The sequence below is a fragment of the Crocodylus siamensis genome, chromosome 2 (genome assembly GCF_052110815.1).
Source record: "Crocodylus siamensis isolate JL-2025a chromosome 2, ASM5211081v1, whole genome shotgun sequence".
NCBI classification, from domain to species: domain Eukaryota; kingdom Metazoa; phylum Chordata; order Crocodylia; family Crocodylidae; genus Crocodylus; species Crocodylus siamensis.
Genome location: NC_143396.1, coordinates 54,145,346 through 54,158,434, shown reverse-complemented (window position 1 = coordinate 54,158,434; position 13,089 = coordinate 54,145,346). Strand labels below are relative to the sequence as shown.

Here is a 13,089-nt window from a genome sequence, read left to right as displayed (position 1 = left end):
TTAAAGAAGCTGCTGTGGGGGCACTTCCAGTGCAATTTACAGGGGTCCCTACCCCCCAGTCTTGATGTTTGCAGTCTTTGTAAAAGTTCTCTTACCTGCTGTATTTAGACTACCATCATCCAGTAAGTCTCCACAGTACAAAAAGAGACTATTTAATCACATCTATGGAAACCTTGGTGTGAGGGGGGGATATTAACTCTTGAATATAGGCAGAGGGCATTCAGGATGCACATGCCTTGGGGACTAACTGGTTTGAAGAGGCATGAACTTTTGTAAGCGATAGTCTACTTTGTCAGATGCACATATGTTTGTGTTATTCTATTCTGGTTTGTACTACTAAAAATAGCAAGTTCAAAATTATCTTGTGATTTATGGTTCTTAATGTACGTGTCCTTTTGGATGCCATGGGAGCACCTGAGTGATTAGAAGTGTCTGTCAGGGGTGCATGTACACCACATTTCACCTCCTGCTCTCGTAAGAGGGTAAGAAGGATGGGGCATGTGCAACCTACTCTCAGTTTCTTTTTACTGCCTGTGAGTGAGATGGAAACCAGTGGTGTATTACCCACTGGACTCTAGGATATGCTGTTTTTTCCCAAAAGCTTTTAATAAATTTTAATGCATCTTCGACAAAGCCTTTAGTTATCAAAATGATTTAAGTATCTCTTGGATCAAAAAATCTACTGACTAGATCAGAGGAGGCAACCTTTTCTGGCTGCGGACTGGAATGACCCACCCCAGAGGCAGGTGGGGTGGGAGATCAGATGTAAGCACCCTACTGCCACTCGTGCTTGTTCCCATGCTGGCATGGGAAAAGTCCCACGTCCGCTAGTTGAGTCTATAGCTTTTGTGGGATGGATATGTCTTTCTAGCATGGGACAGTTCCACCTCTTATTCACAGTCTCCTCTGGGAAAGCAGAGAAAAGCTGGTGGTGATAAGAGGGTTTCTGTGGCCAAAAAACTGAATTACTTGAACTCCTGTGGGTAGCTGTATGGCAGCTGTGGTGAACATGCTGCAAGTGTCACAACTTTGGGTTTTCCTTTCAAAGTGCAATTTGTGATTGAGGACTTTGCCTTTGTAAGAGCCTAAAGCTATTCAGTGAAGGTTGTCATCAGTAATAGACATTAAATGCGTTCAAGTCCCTGAATGAGTTGCATGCAAGTATAAAATGCTTTGTAAAAGTCTGGAGTTCCAAACAACAAAATGGGTTAAAAAAAAAAAGGTTAAAAAAAAGTGCCACAGAGCAAAATCAATGGCCTGAGCAAACTTTTATCTGAAATGCAAGATGTTCAGTGTGAGGTGCAGATGAATCCAAAGGGGAAAAGAATGCCAGACGGCCTTTAATACAAAACTTTCCAAACCTGGCTAAAAAAAAGGAATAAGGGGAAGTTTCATATGCTTCAGAGGTGAATTAAGAAAAATAAATGCCTGCTCATGGAGGTTCTGAATTGCATATGTTAAATATCCCATGCAAACTTCTTGTTGCATTATTGAAGCAGTGCAATCTACCTGCGGCTAATGCTAGTGAAGATTGCGGTCATTATAAATTGCTATGCAGCAGAAAGTAAAAACTATTCTTAAATAAGTCTTAGTTGGGAAAGCTACTGTTGGGTAAAACCTGTGGCAACTGAGGCTATGTCTGTGTACAGTACAAAAATATTAAATAACTAGACTTGTTTTTTATTTATTTTTTGTTACAAATTCTTTTTTTCTTTTTAACAGAAAAATAACTTGTGCTGATTTGAAAGAGAAGGACCTCCTCACTTCTTGCCAAAATCAGTGTCCAAAAGAGGTAATCTGCAATGGTAAAGTAATCCTTTGTTCAGGCCTTCTGAGGAAGCAGTGTTTTTCATCTGCCTTCTTTTTTTTTTGGATTGTCATTCCTTGTTTTCATAAATTTAGGTATTTGCATGGGAAATATCTGGGAGGGGGCTACGTGTTGCAATTTCTTCCTCCCATACCCCACTATAGGCAATACAGATTTTCAAAGTGAAAAAACAGTGATGATACAGGCAGGGAGATTACAGGTAGGTACTGATTTTTCTCACGTACAGCACACACCTTCCCCTCCCCCCCCCAAACACTGCAGCGTGCATTTTAAGCAGGGAAGCTGCTTTCTTTCCTGGAGAAGTGGCATACCAGGAGACAGTGTGTGTGCCATGCAGCTGCCAATATGGCAAAGTCCTGCAATGAACCTCTCTCAGCCTTGTAACTTGTGCCTGAAGCAGCAGGTGAGCTGTTAGTAGTATCTTTATGAGGCTTGTTATGTGGAAACAACACTTTATTTACAGGAACTTATATAAAGAACTACTTAAGGAAAGAACTAACAGTCTTTCTACTGCCTTTGCAAGGGGCTAGAGCCTAATCTTGTGTGCCCTACAATAAGTTGTCCTCCTGGAAACTTAGACTATCCAGGAAGTATGGCATCTGAGAAGATAGCTTGGATGAGGCAAATCGCATCAGGAACTTATGGGTGTCACACTTCCTTGGTGCTCTGTGTTCCCAGGAGGACTTACTTGGTCACACAATCAGCTGTGATTCTGGAAAAAATAGTTTTTCCAAAAGCAAGATATGTATTTCATTGGGAGGTGTCTTTAGATGTAACAAAATTGCTATTTTGTTTACAAAGAAGGAGGGTAGCAGAGAAGAAAAAAGGAATAATCTCTCCTACCTTTTCCTCTGCCTAATATAAAAAGCAACCCAGGTTGTTAGCCTGTTTGTCAGTATGGGAGAAAACAATCCAAACTCTTTGCACAAGACCAGTTTAAGGGTGCTGACAGATGTCTGGTCTAACTCATGGTGCCTCACAGAAAGTGCCATGAGTTAGACTGACCCTCTGGCAGCGCGGAGTTCTGCCCCTTGCTGCTGCCAGGTGGGCAGGGGTGCCTTGCCAGAGTGGTGTGGGGCTCACAGGGGCAAGGAACTTCCTTGTCCAGTCCTGCTTTGCCTTACCATACCAGGTCTTGCCTGCTGGGCTGTGGAGGCCCCAGGGGGAAGGCAGCAGGACAGGGAGCCCCAAGCCCATAGTGGGCAGCCTGCACCTGCCATCCCCCATGGGCTCTGCCTCAGCCGTGCCACCTTTAGGGGAGGAGAAGCTGGGCTCTACACTCTGCTTCCCACTCAGGGCCATGGGTGGCAGCCGGGGCTTGGACTCTGCTGCGGGGTACAGGGGACTCGACCCGGGTCCCTGGCAGGGCTGGGGTGGAGGGAGGGCAGGGCTGTGGGTGGGGAGTGCGGGGCACCAGCAGGGTTGGGGACAGAGGTTGGGGAATGAGTGGCACTTGCAGGGCTGGTATTTAGAATTTATTTTACTTTAGTGATTGAGGCATTGGTAGGCTTCCAAACTGCTTTAAAATTGTAAATATATCAATAAAACGCTGTGCTCAGTTGATACATACATACATGCATACATACTGTCTTCGGCTATTCATATATATATGAATTTGCCATTTTTAAATGGAGAAAATAAGGATCCCTGCTTCTCAGTAACTTGTTTGTTTGCTTTTAAAAGATGTGTGAGTAAGTAAAACAAGTGTAAAATTGAAGAATCAAGTTTAGGAATATTTAATTTCTGCAATTTGCAGGGACTAAGCCAATTGTGGCCCCTTTGTAGCAAGGTTTAAGTGATCTGGTTAAAGGGTAATGGGCACAAATAGGGCTCTATGGCTTTGGAGGCTTTGAAAACCTGGCTGTCATTTTTTTTCTCAGAATGAAATTGAAAATCTTATGTATGATTTCAGTGAACAGGCTACAAGTAGGAACTTGGAAAAGGAACAGAAGTCCTGGAGGAATTTTAGATAAATTTTGAAATTTAAAGCATGACAACTTAAAACACATTAAATTACTGAAAGTAATACATAGCTCTTCTAGAGCAGAAAGTCTTCTTGTCAGGCCACATTGTCGAAATACTGCAATAGACAGTAGGAGATGAATGATTTAAATGAAAATATTGTCTGAAGGATATCATGAAAAGTTCAGAGCATGCTGATAACATAGTAGCTGAGGGAGAAGCAGGAAAATGTTTTCACAATGGGCATTTCATCAGGAAATTAATAGAATGCATTGTGAAATAATTGAGGTTGGATTCCTGCTAACTGTGAAACTGTGGGGTTGGCATTTATATAGGCATTCCAGCTCCCTGGGTGGAGAGTCACACAGCTGTTCAGACAGGAGGGCTAGAGGGCAGCTCCTTGGGTCCCCCTTCTTGAGCGAAACCATATATAAGTAGCTTGCAGACTCCCCCGCAAAACAACGAGTAGCTGGAAGAGGCAGCATGGCTTGACCTATCCCAGGCATCCCAGGATGGGGCAAGCTGCAGAGGAATGCCCCCACCTCCCGCTCTTGTAGAGCTAGGGTGACTGCCATCTGTGCCAGGTCTGGGGGCATTTCACCATGACTGGAGCTCCAGAAGGGTTACAGCCACAATGCTTCTTCTGCAGCCGCTGTGGACTTCTCCCTGGGTCAGTTCAGGTTGTGGGGAATAGCCCCCCAGCCACTTGCACAGACTAGGGCAAACCCAGTCTATGTGAGGGGTAGTAGGCAGCACAGCTTGACCTGTAGTAGACCCCAGGATGGGTTGAGCTGTGGGGAAATGCCCTCCACCCTGTGCCCAAATCCAGGTCACCCCGATGTTGCCTGCCTAGTGAGGGGAAGATGATGCCCATGGCTGGATCCTTCCCAGAGCCCTGAGATGATTCAAACCACAAGAGCCAGTTATCTCCTGGAGAAAAAACACTTAAATGGTTATATGCTGGCTTTTTGTGCCAGAAGGAAGGCATTTTTCCTGTTCCAAATGTAATGCCTGTCCATGGCCTTTATTGCAGTTCACAGTCTAGAATAATAAAGTAATGAAATGCAATTCATCGAAAGGCAGCATTTTATTTCTTAAGTGCTAGTCTTTAGCCACTACTGTCTTTTTACTTCAGGATTGGTGAAATTTGTAAGAGACTGTATAATATAACAGCTGAATTTTAAGTCTTCTGTTACTTTGGGGAATTATGAAAAACAATTATATTGTCTAGAGCCTTAAAAGATATAACAGGAACTATAAGGTCTTGCCAGGTTCCATACTTTGTTTTGGCTACAGTAGTGCAAAATATTCAAAGGACTTCCATAGTCTCTCTCTCTTTTTGTCCAGATTTCCTTTCTGCATTAGGGAACAGCAAGGATTTTTATACTGTCACAGATGCCAGTTAGACTTTTTGAAGTACTTTCTTTATTTGGTAGTTATAATCCAATATCCTGTTAAAGGAAACTGTAGTTTTTCCATCAGTAATGACTACTCGGATTCTGTATGCATAATACATTTTTAAATGTTTTGGGACAGTTCTGAAAAAGATATTTTCCAGAGTTAGACCTTTCTAAGCATGCAGCTTCATAACCGTATAGGTAGATCTTTGTTTAAATTGGTTCACTAATGTGCTTTGCTGTTCTGTGTAGTCAGTATTTGTTATGACAGAGATAAGTTTTTAGTTGTATTTTATTCACCATGTTTTGATATAGTGTAACTTGTCAGCACCATAATCCTTGTATTTTAAAAAACTATCCTACCTTCTCTTTCTGTTTTTTGGCTGTAGTTGGTCCTGAGCTGCTCAATAGCGATACAGTATAGCATTTGCTTGCAGAGTTTGGGTAGGAGAGGACGAAACAAATAATATTATTAACCAGGTGAGAAATATTGTAAGTGAGAAGAGTTTATAAAGTGTGAGAGAAAAAGGTCAGAAGGCAGCTAAAGGTCACTTAGAGTTTATTTAGTGGTTTTATACCAGTTAGATCTGGCTTAGGACATGACATAGTTTATATAAGGGCTAAAAATTGGTATATTTATGTTAATTATGGTATAGCTTGGTTGGTACAGCTCTCTGTTCCTTAGCCTTGTTTAGAAAACTTTTGAAGTTGAGTTAGGTAATTGACTAAAAACAGGTTCACCTGGGAAACTGCTCTTCCATCTTGAACCAGATTTTTTCCTGAATAGCTAACCCATCTGCAGATGAACTAAGATAAGTGCTTCTTTAAAACTTACTTTCTAAACCTAGGTAAAAAGTCTTGTTCCTTAATGGGGTAGCCACCTGTTAGACTTTTCGGACTTTAGGACTTAACAGAAAATTAATCTTAAATATACTATTACAAATATTAACAAATTTGCCAATAATTATTGATTATTTGTTGTGAAGTGCATTACATATATTGTCTTATTTGTATATAATTTGTATTTCAATATCAACTAACATTGCTATTAACATTTATCTAAACTCATTCTCTTAAGTACTCGATTGTGAGGGGACAGGCTCCTTTTACCGTCCTTGATCCCTGGAACATCTCTGGGAATCAAAATGACTCCTAAGTATAAAATTTATTTCTGGTTGAATGACTATATTTTGAAAATCCAGGTGGTTTGCTGAATATTTCTTCTTAAAAGTGAATGCAGTGCTTGTAAAAATTCTTGAGTTGGTTCTCTCAACAGTTTGGCATAAGCAGTGATAATATATGCTTTCCCACACAGTCCTGTTTCATCTTTAAACTGAAGGCCCGCCACCTGTAGGGCTGAAGGAGGAAGTCTGTCTTTTTATTTGGCTTCTGAATGCCATTCAGTTGCATTTTATTGACAGACTTTTCAAATGGATATTTGTCTTCTAGTTACTGGTAGAGGGCAACGGATGTCTATAAATGGTAGCTGTTTTGCATATGTAAGAGAATCTTGATAAGGAGATGTACCTAGCAGATTAATAGTTCTTTTTAAAAAATAGTTAAAAAAAATCTTTTTATCTCTCTTTTTCCAAGTCATGCACTTGAGGAAAAATCCCATGAAATTAATGATCACCAAAGATGAGTGCCAAGCGCGTAGAGGTGCCTTCCAGTCCGTGCATGGAAAAGGCTGCTTCTGTGGCCTTTTTTCAGTCTGAGCTGTGAAGTGCAGCAGTCCTCTTTTTGCTTCTGACGGAGATGAGGATGTGGGATCTGAACTGGTTGCCTGTGTGACAGGAGTTTCTTAGAGCCTTATTTCCATAGTTGCATTTTTATGGTGTCTTTCCTTTAAAACATTTGACATCAACTACAGTAGTCAGGTAAAGGCAGCGTTTAGTCCCATTATCATGAACCACAGGGTTTTGCTGTAGTAGAAAGGGGATCTAAAGAACACAGGCTTTGTATTCTAGTTAGATTTGAGTGTATATACCTAAGCTTTCATATAAGAAATGAAACAAAACAACCCCCCCCCCCCCAAATCTCCCACTGCACAGCTGCCCTGCTGGTAAAGACAGTAGCATTACTAACATTGGCAAGGCTTTTTTATACCATTGTGTTGTTTAACTCTGCTCATCTTGGTTAAAGTGTTTGTGGTTTGTCTACATTAGTCGTTCCACCCGAGAAGCAGCGTTGGTGGCAGTGCAACAGTAGGAGACTTAATAAAAAACCCTATTTAGCACTGAAACCTTATTCTTATCTCTTATTTAAGTATGCAAACCCACTTCTTTCAGACCTCCTCATGAATAGCATTTAGCTAAAAATGTTTCTTCGCCATCAAATGATTAGATTCCTTTAAATTTTTCATTCTTTGTTTTGGAGACATACTTCTTCCTACTTTGCCTTGATACTGCTGAGCTGTGCAGGGGGAACTCTTTCAGCCTCCAGAGGAAAAGGGGGAAAAAAAAAGGAAATTTTATAGTCCTCAGCTGATACTCCATTACAGTGCTGCATAATGGTATATACTCTTAATATGTACATTGCAGTACCATATGGATGCTCCATTCTAGGGTAATCTCTGCTGGTTTTTGCCCATGCCACCTGTTAATGCTGCCAGTATCTAAGAAGTGTGTTTCATATAAATTCTCCCAATTTGGAGAGAAAGCCAGAGTTGATAGTTCAGGATGGGCCTAGACACGTATAATGGCTTGCAAATGAAGTCAACATATTGTTGCTTGATTGTTTTCCAACTCCAGGAAAAGGAATAGAAGAGGATACTCTACTGGTTAAAGATTACAGAATAATCTACAGATGTCTCTTTCAAGGTTGTGCTCAGTAGTGAGCTGCCTAAGCTTTCAGGGATGAGAAGGAAACCAATTATTTGACATAGCTAACTGGCTTCACTTGATGTCCCTGACACTGGTGCTGACCTCTGTAGCATGGAAAACTTGAGAACAGATTTTTACAGACAAATGTGAGGACTGAAGAAAAAGGAATAAAAATTAAATTGGGGGAATATGATTTCTGTCTACAAATACTACAGGGCAGTAAGCAGCAAAAGAGAAAAGAGGTATACACTCAGAGATAATGCTGACACAAGACTAATTAGGCATAAAATGGCCACGAATGAATTCAGGCTGGAAATCAGAAGGAAGCTTATTATCGAGGAGTGACATTGTAAATGGAACAGCTTTTCCAGTTAGAACATCGATAGATAGATAGATTATATATATTAAAAGACCCACAAAAAAAACACAAACAAAAAAAAAACAACCAAAAACTTTGAAGTTAAAGCTTGAGCAGGCTAGAATGCTGTTTATAGTAGCAGAGCTTCTGACTTGATGATCCAGGATGTCCTTTCCAGCCTTGTGTTCCTGAATAAAATATACTGCATTAAAAAGATAAATGCATTCGTAGCAGTATGGCTGACATTGTGGGGGTGTCAGGTGTATTTGTTGTAGAACATCCCATTGAAAAGTGTGTTTTTTGGATTTGTGGGTTTTTTAATTCTGTCTGCAAAGTGTACGTTCTCCATCTATGGGCAGTGTAAGTCATTCATTATTATTTCCTTTATAAGTCTGTGAACCGGAATTAGCCGACCTACAAAAAAAATCCTTAATTTAATTACTTGTACAATAGTATGCATTGTAGTATTTTTGTAGTTTTTTAGTCGTATATAATGCAATATAAATACATTTCCAGTTGCTAGTAAATGTGAAAAACATGCATCCTAAATATTAAAGTTGTGGCTTTCATGACATTTTCCAAGGGGTATTAATCACTTGATGGCAGTCTGCAACTGAGTGTTTATTTTAAACCATAAGTACCTCCTGATATAAGTCTTCAAACAGTTCAGGGATTAAAGTTCCTTTATAAATTTCTGAATCAAATATAGCATTTTAGATTATTGATAAATGTTTCTAGTACCTGAGGATGAAAAACAGGGGTATACAAACATTTCATGTACATGTAATGGATATGGGAAATAGTTCTTTACTGCAAACAAAACAGCTCCTCTCAGTTCTTCTTAATTGTTTGATGTCTAGCTCAGTATTGTGTGCATCCCTAAATTGCAAGCAGTCAAATTGGTGCCGTAAGAAATAAGTGATGTCTTAAAGTTGCTAAAATAATAAACTTAAATAATTAGTATAAAAACCCTGTCCTGTAAAAGCATGAGGATCTTCTTAAACAGTTGAATTATGGTGTTGAAATTGTTTATAGTAAAGTATTTCTACTTAGGCTAGAAAAGTTGTTCTCTTTCCTGTCTTGGAAAAAATAAAAAATATGGTAATCTTTCAAAAACACATAGTAAAGATATATTTTTTTAAATTGGAGACATGATGTATTATGTCTGGCCTCTTTATAGTGCGAAACATTCTTAAAATATGTACAAAATTAGCATAGGAGAAACTTTTCTTCTTTTTTCTTCCTCTCATCATTTAATGAATGATTTTTTGTTGTGCATTTCATACCTTCAATCTTTAGTTATTCCCCTACTTTTTTCCAGTGTGCTGGAAGCATGTTGTGTTCACTAAAAATGTGTTTAAAAAACTAACCAGTATGCTTTTAATCAATCTTTGAAAATGGAGTCCTTAAAAATAATAGTACTTTACATTCTATTTTTTTGTTTTAAAAGGAATTAAAAATGCAGTCAGTAACAAAAAGCAAACATTTGTAATGCAGAGAATTGGTCTTCTTGTTTTTTAGTTGCCCTGTGGCCATCGATGTAAAGATACTTGCCATCCAGGTGACTGTCCAGGAAATTGCAATCAGAAGGTTAAACTCAGATGTCCTTGCAAGAGAATTAAAAAGGTAAATTCCAGGTTGTACTTCCGGGAGAGTTTTTACTGTATTGTTAAATCCACCCTGGTTTCTGGATGGTTCAAATTGGCATAGCTCCAGTTACTTTATTGGTTCTACAACAGCTTGAATTGGTGGAAGATCTGGCTCCTGAAATCCAAGGATTCATTAAAGAATGTTAAGTCTTGCTTGTCTAGAATCTAAAAGTACTGTAATTCATGCAGTTCTCTTTTTGCAGATTCACGTGGATTTTTGCAACTCCCCTGGGAGAATAGCGGGATAATCTGGGACAGAATTATGTCAGTTTAAGAGGAAGGAGTACATTTTTTTCCTAACAGAAATTAGGAGAGTATCTATTTTGTTAAAACTGGACTAGGCACATCTGTTAAATTTTGAATTGTAAATCCATTTATACAGCCAAGGTCCCAAAGAAGTCCTAAAAGCAAATGTGGTGGTGTTTATTCTTGGTATAAATCAGGGGTGGGCAAAATGGCAGATCCGGCCAATGGCCAGGCTCCATTTCCCAGCAGCCTTTGCTGTGGCTGGTTTCCATGGAGAAAAGCATTTGGTACAGTGCCACAGGAGAAATTATTTAGTTAAGCGGGGAAGACGGTGATTAATATGATTAATATGATACTGCAAGGTGGATAAGGAACTGGCTAAAGTGAAAAAGTGGGGTGGGGGTGTTGGTTGTACCCGTGTTGGTCTAAGGACATATGCAGGCAAGGTTCTTTGGGTAGATGTGATATCTTTTATTAAGCCAACTAAATAGTTGGGAAAAGTTCTCTGTAAGCTTTCTGGCACAAACACCCTTTTTCAGGAAAAAGGGTGACTGTTGATGTTACGAGTTCTCCAAGAACTCTCTTGGAGTTCAGCAGCCAGAAAGCTTGCAAAGAACTTTTTTCCAGCTATTTAGTTGGTCTAATAAAAGATACCACATCTACCCAAAGAACCTTGCTTGCCTAAAGTGAAGATGACACTTTGTACTAAAAGGGAATTGTTGGTCTGAATGGGGAGTACTTACTCTTTAAGAATCTCATCAAGGGTATATTTTAGGATTTAATGTTGTTTATTGTTATTAATGATGTAGACACAAAATGGGAGTTTTGCTAATTAAGTTTGGAGGCCTTGCCAGTGCAGGAGAATGACTGAAGTACTATAGAGGAAGAATTAGGTACTCCTTGAAGTTTGAAATAATAGAAGTCAGAGAATATTTAATAGGACAAAGGAGAAGCTCATGCATTTGAAGACTGTTAAAAAGAATTAATCAGTTGGAGGCTGCAGTGGAAAAAAGGCTGCTGGTATGTTTAGATGATGCACTGCAATGCTATGTAGGAAATTCCTAGTCAAATGTGAGTCATCAATATAATGTGCCTACTTAAAAAATAGGCAAATGTGATTCCAGGATGACAAGTGAGATTTTTCCAGCAGAGACAGGGAACCATTAATGTCCTTGTACATGTCACTAGTAAGAATACTTTGTACTGTGGTCACCCACATTCAAGTAAGATGAATTTTCACAGGCATAGGCGCAGAGAGACGCTATTATTATGATTAGCAGAAACAGAAGGAAGAGCCTATCTCACCAGGAGTCTAAGAGATTAGCTTATTTCCCCTAGCAAAACAAACACTAAAGGGATATGGTTTTTATAAGTACATCAGAACGGAAGAGCTATTTAAGCTTCTAGGACAATGCTACTGCAAGAACAAATAGATATAAACTGACCCTGAATAAATGTAGGCTGGTATTAGAAGGAGATTAATATCACAGTTCTAGAACAGCTTTCCAATAGAAGTAAAGGGCAAGAAATCTAATTGGTTTCAAGGTCATGTTACATAACCTTTATGAAAGGTATTATATGGTATAATTTCCTGCAAAGCAGGGGTCTGGATATGGTGAACCAGGATATCGATATCCTATGATTTTGCAGAATGGACATAAAGACTGGAGAAAGGATTTTTAAACCCTTTCATTAGCTGTACAAAAGTCAGTAGACTTGTCTCGTTTATTTATTTCATTTCTATACTCCCTTCCCCCAGAAAGGGTCAGGGGAATAAAAGGCAAAGAACAGATAAAATAAATTACTTTAAAAATTCCCCAGAAACTACCCCAAAACTTAACCCCACCTGCTAGAAACCTTCTCAAATAAAGTCTTAAACCACTTGTGAAAGATGTCCAGACAGTCCTCTAAGGGGAGGGAGTTCTAAAGCTGAGAAGTAACTACTGAGAATGACCTCCCATATGTCGTTTGCCAAGCAGATTCGGTGCACAGATGGTACTTGCAGGAGGCGGCTTTTGGCTGCAGATTTTGTCCTATTAATCAACCTTTTTCAAGATCATAAGGCACATAATGCCTGGAGTAGATCAGACAGGTGTGCTTCCTAACAGAGTACACCAAAGAAAATTTTTTTTTCCTGAGCTCCTTCAGAATCCAGTAAATTTCTTACTACCAAAACTGTTTCTTATAGATTGATCAGGAGAATTGATACTGGTAGCAGCAAATTACTGTTGCAGACATTGTTAGGCTCACAGTGACACCAGTAGCAGCTGGATTAATTCAAACAACCAAGTGCATTTCCTGTTGTGCATCTCTGAACTAAAAGCTGTCAGGATGCCATACAATTGTGAATTTTCATGAGAGAAGTAATTAAGCTGTTTCTGAACTGGTAGCAGAGAAAGATAACCATGGGTTCGAAAAAGTTCAAGTAGATGAATTAAAAACAAAATAGCAGCCATAGCAAGTCCAGTGACAATAATGATGATCTTTCTGAGTTCATATATTAGAGTAAAATGATATCATAACTAGTTCATCTGTATAATACAATCTAAAATCTTGAATCATGAGGTAGAGCTTCTAATAGGAAATCTGATACTCATTTTCAGACTTAAGTCATCCATGCATATATTTTCTTTCTACCTCTTTTAAAACACTGTTATAAAACAGCTGCATTTTTGACCTGCATAAGTATTTGAAGATCCCAAATGAAAGATAATTCTTTTAAATCTAAACCAAACTTATTCAAGACTTGCTGTGTAACAAGAGAGAAAGGTTTGGGGTACATTTAGAAAAGTACAGAAATTAGGTTCCTTCAGATTAATGTAATGGC

The 13,089-nt window shown here is 39.1% G+C and overlaps 1 protein-coding gene across 2 annotated transcripts in view; it reads left to right on the top strand.

Annotated features, from left to right (window-relative positions):
* NFXL1 (nuclear transcription factor, X-box binding like 1) overlaps window positions 1-13,089 on the top strand; it is an 85,402-nt gene that overhangs the window by 47,703 nt on the left and 24,610 nt on the right. Inside the window, exons 18-19 of one of the 2 annotated variants that reach the window (XR_016440703.1) lie at window positions 1,723-1,805; window positions 9,889-9,993. Coding sequence is in view for 1 of the 2 variants with exons in the window: in XM_090035882.1 (XP_089892008.1) it covers window positions 1,723-1,792; window positions 9,889-9,993 (175 nt within the window). In the remaining variant the exon portion in view is untranslated. The remainder of the gene's footprint in view (window positions 1-1,722; window positions 1,806-9,888; window positions 9,994-13,089) is intronic. The other variant, XM_090035882.1, reaches the window with a different exon arrangement.